This window comes from Rutidosis leptorrhynchoides, chromosome 4 (assembly GCF_046630445.1).
Source record: "Rutidosis leptorrhynchoides isolate AG116_Rl617_1_P2 chromosome 4, CSIRO_AGI_Rlap_v1, whole genome shotgun sequence".
Lineage (NCBI taxonomy): Eukaryota > Viridiplantae > Streptophyta > Magnoliopsida > Asterales > Asteraceae > Rutidosis > Rutidosis leptorrhynchoides.
Window position 1 is genome coordinate 601,355,001 of NC_092336.1, and position 8,772 is coordinate 601,363,772.

The 8,772-nt window shown below is 36.1% G+C and overlaps 2 protein-coding genes across 2 annotated transcripts in view; one reads left to right on the forward strand and one right to left on the reverse strand.

The window, feature by feature from the left end:
• The window catches only part of LOC139839781 (1-phosphatidylinositol-3-phosphate 5-kinase FAB1B-like), a 6,711-nt gene extending 835 nt beyond the window's left edge, over positions 1-5,876 (forward strand). The window contains exons 1-11 of the mRNA XM_071829936.1: positions 1-162; positions 238-948; positions 1,048-1,201; positions 1,305-1,649; positions 1,716-2,435; positions 2,519-2,850; positions 2,929-3,052; positions 3,174-3,296; positions 3,372-4,745; positions 4,839-5,102; positions 5,208-5,876. The exon at positions 1-162 is cut by the window's left edge and continues 835 nt beyond it. Coding sequence (XP_071686037.1) covers positions 1-162; positions 238-948; positions 1,048-1,201; positions 1,305-1,649; positions 1,716-2,435; positions 2,519-2,850; positions 2,929-3,052; positions 3,174-3,296; positions 3,372-4,745; positions 4,839-5,102; positions 5,208-5,522 — 4,624 coding nt within the window. The 3' untranslated portion in view covers positions 5,523-5,876. The remainder of the gene's footprint in view (positions 163-237; positions 949-1,047; positions 1,202-1,304; positions 1,650-1,715; positions 2,436-2,518; positions 2,851-2,928; positions 3,053-3,173; positions 3,297-3,371; positions 4,746-4,838; positions 5,103-5,207) is intronic.
• Positions 5,877-5,963: 87 nt separating this feature from the next.
• LOC139903946 (uncharacterized) lies at positions 5,964-6,986 on the reverse strand. The gene is made up of 3 exons (XM_071885877.1): positions 6,740-6,986; positions 6,526-6,650; positions 5,964-6,318 (listed from the first exon to the last, which is right to left on the reverse strand). The coding sequence occupies exons 1-3, from the start codon at positions 6,893-6,895 to the stop codon at positions 6,246-6,248; spliced, it is 354 nt and encodes a 117-aa protein (XP_071741978.1). The 5' UTR covers positions 6,896-6,986; the 3' UTR covers positions 5,964-6,245.
• Between the last annotated feature and the right edge of the window lie 1,786 nt (positions 6,987-8,772).

The following is an 8,772-nucleotide window of genomic DNA, read 5'->3' on the forward strand; positions in this document are numbered from 1 at the left end:
CATTACGTTTACTTCTGTGCCACACTCAGGCTGCTCTTATCATCAGTCTGTGGTAATGGAAACAAATATAGATGAGCAAAATGAACTAGCTGCAAGGAGTAATGATCTACTACTTGATGTGGCTGCTCAGTCTCCTAGCCATTATGGATGTCTTATAAACAGGTATTTTTTTATTTTGTAATATATTGTTATATGAATATATAATCTGTTAATTGTTTGTATGTCTGATTGAACCAGGGGTGATGATTTTGATGAAGAGTATGCTTATCAGCTAGCTGCTGCTGGCGGAAGGCATCTCTTACAGGTTGAAAATGGCTATTATGATGAATTACAAATGGATGATATTGATAATGACTATGAATCTCATAAAGTGTACTCGGATGAACAACCTGCTGATGCAAAAAGTGCTAGCAGCTGTTCCTTGCAAGATGTTCAACAACTTGAGAAAAAAGGGGATACACAAGATTCTAGGGATGAGGGTGAAGCCTCATCTTCTTTATATGCTGCACAAAGTGTTCAAGAACCTGTGGATTTTGAGAACAACGGGGTCTTATGGTTGCCTCCTGAACCAGAAGATGAGGAAGATGAGAGGGAAGCTCTTATTTTTGACGATGATGATTATGAAGGGGATGCTGCTGGAGAATGGGGTTCTTCAAGCAACCTTGGAAGTGGGGAATGTCGCAATAGGGAGAAGTCAAATGAAGAGCACAAGAGAGCAATGAACACTGTAGTTGATGGACATTTTAGGGCTTTAATATCTCAGTTACTTCAGGTTGATAACCTTCTTGATAATGATGAAGATGATAAAGATAGTTGGTTAGAAATAATTACATCCCTGTCATGGGAAGCTGCATCTTTGTTAAAACCAGACACTAGCAAAGGTGGTGGGATGGACCCAGGAGGATATGTTAAGATAAAATGTTTAGCTTCCGGGCTTCGCTCTGACAGGTCAGCATTTTGGTTTTCTATACCCTTAGTAATATATATAGATATAGAATAGATAGATATAAATATAAATACACTAATACTAATAATAAAAAATCTCAGTATGGTGGTGAAAGGAGTTGTTTGTAAGAAAAATGTGGCTCATAGACGGATGACGTCAAGAATAGAGAAGCCTCGTTTCTTAATTCTCGGAGGGGCTCTCGAGTATCAACGTGTTTCAAATCATTTGTCAAGTTTTGATACTCTTTTGCAGCAGGTTACCATTTTTCAGTCATTTTAGACACCACAGTTTTTGCATAATGAAACTTTTACCATTGTAAAGATGTTAGCTTAATATGTGTGGTTTTATCTGTGTGTAGGAAATGGATCATTTAAAGATGGCAGTGGCAAAGATAGATGCACACCAGCCTGATGTTCTTTTGGTTGAGAAGTCGGTTTCACGATATGCACAAGAGTATCTTCTTGCAAAGGACATATCTCTTGTTTTGAATATCAAAAGACCGCTACTGGAACGAATAGCGCGTTGCACTGGTGCTCAAATAGTTCCTTCAATTGATCGTCTTTCATCTCAAAAGTTGGGATATTCGGATTTGTTTCATGTTGAAAGGTTCCAAGAAGAACATGGAAGTGCTGGACAGGGTGGCAAGAAACTTGTTAAAACACTCATGTACTTTGAAGGGTGTCCAAAGCCATTTGGTTGCACTGTAAGTAAATTTAATTGAATGAAGAATTTGAATTATTTATGTATCGCTTATAATTCTCATTTTCAGGTATTACTTAGAGGTGCGAGTGGTGATGAACTGAAGAAAGTAAAACATGTTGTTCAGTATGGTGTTTTTGCTGCTTATCATTTAGCTTTGGAAACTTCTTTTCTTGCTGATGAAGGAGCCTCACTGCCTGAACTTCCCTTGAATGCTACGCTAACTGTCGCACTTCCTGATAAAGTATCAAATATTGACCGGTCAATCTCCACAATTCCTGGTTTTACTACTCCCACGAATGACAAACCTCAGGTTCATCAACCCTGTATTGATAGGACCGAGACACACAGTGTCTCCATGTCAGAAATGTTCTCTTCTATCATGGAACAAAAGCCCGAAGTCGGCCCAAATACTTCAAAGCCCAATTCACTTTTGCTCTCTTCAAAGCTAAAAGTTCCACAAGGTACTGTTGGTACTTCTGCACCTAATGGTTTTGAGCCTCCATTGGCACAAGTTGATAAAGGTAAGTGCATGAATGGTGTGGACCCTGCTGTTTCAGACGGATCGTCTCTGTTGTTGGTTGGGAAAAATGGGAAAGAAGATGATTCTACTTCAAAAGAAGAGTTTCCCCCATCACCTTCAGACCATCAAAGCATTTTGGTTTCCTTGTCATCTCGGTGTGTGTGGAAGGGAACTGTTTGTGAGCGGTCCCACCTGTTCCGCATAAAGTATTATGGAAATTTCGATAAACCACTTGGCCGCTTTCTACGTGATGATTTGTTTGATCAAGTAAGACAACCATATACATGTATATGCGCGTGCGTGTGTATTTATGTTTGTGTAGAATTACAGAAATTGTTGTTGTTGGACAGGGTTATAGATGCCGATCATGTGAGATGCCATCTGAAGCACATGTACAGTGTTACACTCATAGACAAGGAACTTTAACCATTTCTGTGAAGAAGTTGCCTGAATTTCTGTTACCAGGAGAAAAAGAGGGTAAGATTTGGATGTGGCACAGGTGTTTGAGATGTCCTCGTACATGCGGTTTCCCTCCCGCAACTCGAAGAATAGTGATGTCAGATGCAGCATGGGGTTTGTCCTTTGGGAAGTTTCTAGAACTTAGTTTCTCAAACCATGCTGCTGCCAACAGGGTTGCCAGCTGTGGTCATTCTCTCCATCGGGACTGTCTTCGCTTTTACGGGTACTATACTTATACTTAACAAGGTTACTCTCTTTTTCAGTACATTCTGTAATGTAATTGTTATGTTTACTTATGCAGTTTCGGAAAAATGGTTGCTTGCTTTCGGTATGCATCTATTGATGTCCATTCTGTCTACCTCCCTCCTCATAAACTAGAATTTAAATATGAGAATTGGGAATGGATTCAACATGAAGTAAATGAGGTAATCTATTGAATTATATTTTATATATATTTATATTAGTACTCAATAGAACTTGGTGCAACACGTCATTCTAACTGTACGTGTTGATTGCTTTATGAATAAAGAGTTATATCTGTGATAGGTTATTCGCCGTTCGGAGTCATTATTTGCAGAAATTCTTAACGTTCTGAGCCAGATGGCAGACAAGAGACGTCAAGTTACAGATTTGAAAGTAATGTTACGAAAGGAAAAAGCAGAGTTTGAGGTGACTTACATTGACCTGCTTTGTCAGTAGGAGTTTTAGTTAGTTAAATTTGTTAACTTTGTAATGCTATTGCAGGACTCTTTGCAAAAGATTCTAAATCACGAGGTGAAAAATGGGCAACCTATCATTGATATTCTTGAGATCAATCGTTTGCGGAGGCAGCTCCTCTTTCAATCTTATGTGTGGGATCATCGACTGGTGTATGCGTCTAATGTCGATAGCAATAGCCCGAAGCCCAACGTAAATGATTTGGAACCAGAACTCGAGGATAAAAACGATGAAACATTTGTCGACTCAAAGTCAGTTATCGATTCATGTAATATTTCGGATGTTGGTGAAGTCGATAACATTGGTAAAGAAAGCGAAGTGGATGCATATTCTAGCCCAATAGAAGAAAACTACCCGCCTGATTCACTACTACCAAATTTAAGTGTGCGTAGAGCCGTGTCTGAAGGGCAGTTTCCTGTTATGGCAAGTTTATCAGACACTCTTGATGCTGCATGGACTGGTAACCATCCGGAATGTTCTATATTATCTGATTTAGATTTGAATGATTGTAATAAACTGGAAAAGGGAGATCGTATGGACGAATCTAAGACGTCGTCACTCTTATCTCCTGTATTATCTACTAAAGGTTCCGAAACTATAGAAGATTCAAGTAGCTGGTTAGGTATGCCGTTTCTCAACTTTTACCGCTCGTTAAACAAAAATTTCTCAGCAACTTCTCAGAAACTCGACACACTCAACGGCTATAAACCTGTGTACATCTCATCCTTTCGAGAATCAGAACTCCAAGGTGGGGCCCGAATGCTTCTAGCTGTGGGATTTAATGATACCGTTATACCCGTGTATGATGATGAGCCCACAAGTATCATATCCTACGCCTTGCTCTCACCTGATTACATCTCCCAGGTGTCTGACGAGTTTGATAGAATAAAAGACAGTGGGGAATCTCAATCTATGTTTTTTTCACAGTCTGCTGATACGTCAAGTTTTCAGTCATCTAGTAACTTTGATGGAATGTCGGTTGGGGACGATAGTATTTTATCCATGTCGGGATCTCGTAGTTCGCTAATGCCAGATCCTTTATCGCAGACAAAATCTTTGCATTCTAGAGTCGAATTTACAGACGATAGTCTTCTCGGTAAAGTAAAATATGCTGTGACTACTTACTATGCGAAACAATTTGAAGCATTACGGAGGATATGTTGCCCTTCTGAGATGGACTACATAAGGTCTCTTAGCCGTTGCAAGAAGTGGGGGGCCCAGGGTGGTAAAAGCAATGTCTTTTTTGCAAAAACGTTGGATGATCGTTTCATTATCAAACAGGTAACAAAGACGGAGCTGGAATCATTCATAAAATTTGCTCCTGCTTACTTCAAGTATTTATCTGAATCGATTGGCACTGGAAGTCCAACATGCCTGGCGAAGATTTTGGGCATTTATCAGGTACTTCTCGTTTTGATACATGGTTACCATGTTTTGTATATTAATAATAAATACTGCTAATCATGTATTATGTTTCTATTTTAATATGTGAAGGTCACTAAGCAAATGAAAGGTGGGAAGGAAACGAAAATGGATGTGCTGATTATGGAGAATCTTCTGTTTGGAAGGAATTTATCACGGCTTTATGATCTAAAAGGGTCGTCAAGATCACGATATAACGCTGATAGTAGTGGTAGTAACAAGGTTTTGCTTGATCAGAATTTGATTGAAGCTATGCCAACTTCTCCTATATTTGTTGGCAATAAGGCCAAACGATTGTTGGAAAGAGCTGTTTGGAACGATACTGCTTTTCTCGCTGTAAGTTTTTCTTTAGTTTAGTATTAAAATTAAATATTTAGGATTTTTTTTTTTTTTTTTTTTTTTTGCTGTAATAATGAAGTAGTTGAATTTTTATGGTTGCAGTCGGTTGATGTAATGGACTATTCTTTGCTGGTTGGGGTAGATGAAGAAAAACACGAACTTGTTCTCGGGATTATTGACTTCATGAGACAGTATACATGGGACAAACACCTAGAAACATGGGTTAAGGCATCGGGTATTTTGGGTGGTCCCAAGAACGCGTCTCCAACAGTAATTTCACCAAAGCAGTACAAGAAACGATTCAGGAAAGCCATGACAACCTATTTTTTAATGGTCCCTGATCAATGGTCTCCTCCTACTATTATACGTAGCCTGTCCCAAACGGATATTGGTGAAGAAAACGCAGCTGCTGATTGATGCACTTTAACGTTGTACATTTCAAATTTATATATGTCCACGGCATCACCCCCTTTAAAGTTACAGTTTTTAAAATCTAGTATTCTTTTCTTAGCAGTGGAATTTGATTGCTAAGTGTGGCAAAATGGTGGTGAAAAAACTGCTACAAAGCTTTGTTTTAGGTGCTTCGCGGGGTGTTTAATTGTTTTATTTTTTATCATCTTTGCAGATATTGTTTTGTATATTACCACGTCCATGTATATTTGCAAACTTGTCATCTTTTGTAGTTTTAGTGTCTTCATTGATTTTTTCATGATTTATTGCATATTCATAAATATCTTTATTTATTTTATCCGTTTTTGGTGTCATTGAATCATTCCTGTTTCTGTCTGTTTCTTTTGTATTTTCAATGTCATTATCATGTTGTCACACGTAATTCGGTAATTGCCCCACAAATGATGAAGAAACAGCGAGTTATATTTCATTATCATTGAATGTAGAAACAGACACATATACACAAACTCACAACTACATCAAGCAAATGTAGAAACAGACACATACACATATACAACCTTTTAATGATGTATGAATTCCTGTGTGCATAAAAATATATACAGGGCGTGTCTGTTTTCTTCATGTCATCAATTATTTAACAGTTTAAGTAACATGGGTTCTCCCACCATCTTCATATATTTATATATCTTAATGTATAGATGAGTTAGAATTATGTTCTGCCAACCATAATTAGTTGAATTTACCACCTTCTTTAACTTGAAGCAGGCTTCTCTTGAGTAGATCAATTATGCCTTGGTCAACTCTGTCGAATTTTCCAATATTGATTTAAGATACTAAAAAACTATAAACGGATAAACGAATAATGCTTTCCTCTTCAGGCTACCCGGGGTAGTGGACCCTTCGACTATTCAATTCAATATATGTTTACAGCGAGGTTTGAATTTGTACCCAACCAATAACCAGGGATGGTTATACACTAAAAAATGTGATTGTTAATAATAAAACTTACCCTTGATAACAAGAGACCATTGAAACGCCTTGATGAAGGCGAGGTCCTTCATCAAATCCTTCACATGTTATCTCTCCTTTATCATCTAAATAACATACTATACCTCTACTTTTATCTTCAAAAACCTGTGAATTAAAAAGCCTTTTTTTATGTTACTAGTTCATACTAATGAAGACGGGTATTGATGAGGAGATGGAAAGAGAGAAAAACAAACCTTTTGTATCTTGATGGATGATCCGACCCGATTGAGAGATGAAGATGGGCTTTGGGAATCTTTATTTGCAAACATTACTACACTTCTTGATGTTTTCTTGATGGGGTTTGGAGCATGATGGAATAAGAAGGATGATGAAGTAATGCTTGTTGCCATATCATTTACTGTTAAGAAACTAGAAATTATTGAAACAAATGAGAGTGTTAGGAAGAAAAAAGGTATGTTATTGGCTTCTATTATATATTAGGAAAAAAGTTATGTATATTTGACTTCTTGTGGTTTGCCATGGTTTGGTAGCAGGTCAGCATTAGAAGAATTTTAGAAGATTATTACTAACATTTATTCCCTTTTATATTTAGTTATATAAGCATCTTTCTATATTTATCTATGAACTAATTCACTAATTATTTACATTTAATTTATTTCCATCAATAAGAATATCCATAGTCACTATTAAAAAGTTCTAGATACATTAAGCAAATACCAATCGAATGGGATGACCATTATTACTATATATATAACTATAACTATATACGTGAGTGGTAAACCTAGAAACACTTAGTTGCTACATATACAACACAAAGCTCATTTGGTATCTTTATTTACCACAGTAAAAAGGTAAGAAAGAAAAAAAAGAAAAGAAAAGTTCAATCATATTTTTTAAGCATTGTTAACATTCATAATATATATTTTATAATTTAATGGGATGGGATTTAGCTTCGCATTAATTATATAGTTTTGTTAGATTAAGATCCTTAGTCGGTATTGGTAAAGGAATTAATTTATGTGAAATAAACAATTGAAGTAGGTTTTATGAGAGAAAATAAGTGCATTATTGAGTGACATAGTGTTTAATCAATATTAAGATTGTGGGTAGGGTATAGTTGGCTTATCTTCACACTGTTGATGTTGACATTTTCTGATTAATATTCCGTTTTATGTATCATAATTTCTATTGAGTGGCCCTAATTTAATTCTATTACAATAATAAAATCAATATCTGTCTCCTTGTTTATCTTAATATAAACTAATTTTTTTTTAAATTGTTGCCTGAGAGGAAACCTTGAAACCGATTCAAGGACACGGCCAAGTAAAACCCCCCTCTCCTTTACCCCCAAACGATATGAGAAATGTGTCATGGGTGGATGCTTCATGACAGGGATGAAATTGTGTTTTTATTATGCAGCCAACGGGAGTCGAACTCCTGACCTCCCCTAAAGGAGGTAGGCCACCAACCGTTGGACCACATCACAATTTCTAATATAATTTAATTAAAACCTGTTAATATCGATCAATTTTGGAGTATTAAATTTCTACATGTTTGATGGTACACGCTAGGAAGATTTTTCTGAAAGTAGTTTATTACTTTTAAGTAAAGGTATAATTATGTACATCCTATTCCTATACAACAACAAAACCCAATACTAAATGACTGTTGTTTGAAAATAAAAACAAGTCATTTGCACTCAGAGTGAAACACACTTAAAAGATAATAAAATTATCCAATACTCTATTCGATGGATAAAAAGATTGCTTTCGAGTGGACGTTCGGCCAATAAGTATGAATTTTTTTATAAAAAAATAGTAAAATAAAATTAAAAATAAAATTGAGACGCCGTAAAAATGATGGAATAAATATCCATGAATTTTAAATCCTGTCTGAAATTCAATTTATGCTCTAAACGTCAGTTCAGATGCCAATGATTCTGTACATCACTACATCGTATCTTCTTTATAATTAACTTGCACCGAATTAGAAAATACTCCGTATTATTATTGTTGTTTTATGGTACCATACAAAAACAATAAATTACATCGAATATAAACTAGTTGTGGAGCCCTCGCTTCGCGCCGGGGGCTTCGTTTTGAATGCGAGTTAAAAAAAAAAGAGTCTTGATCTATTTTGTAAAAAAAAAAAATTTCGACATCTAACATTGAAGGGTTGTTCCTTTTGTGAAAGTTACTTCTTTTAGCGTTCATTTTTTTTTTTAAGTTAGTTGATCTATTTTGTAAAAAAGAATGTTTTTCGACAT

Excerpts from the sequence above, each read along its gene's own strand:
- LOC139903946 (XM_071885877.1), bottom strand. The coding sequence starts at position 6,895 with ATGGCAACAAGCATTACTTCATCATCCTTCTTATTCCATCATGCTCCA. Across the intron at positions 6,651-6,739 it reads CATCCATCAAGATACAAAAG|GTTTTTGAAGATAAAAGTAG; the intron begins GTTTGTTTTTCT and ends TTTAATTCACAG. Across the intron at positions 6,319-6,525 it reads ATGGTCTCTTGTTATCAAGG|AGTTGACCAAGGCATAATTG; the intron begins GTAAGTTTTATT and ends AAAATTCGACAG.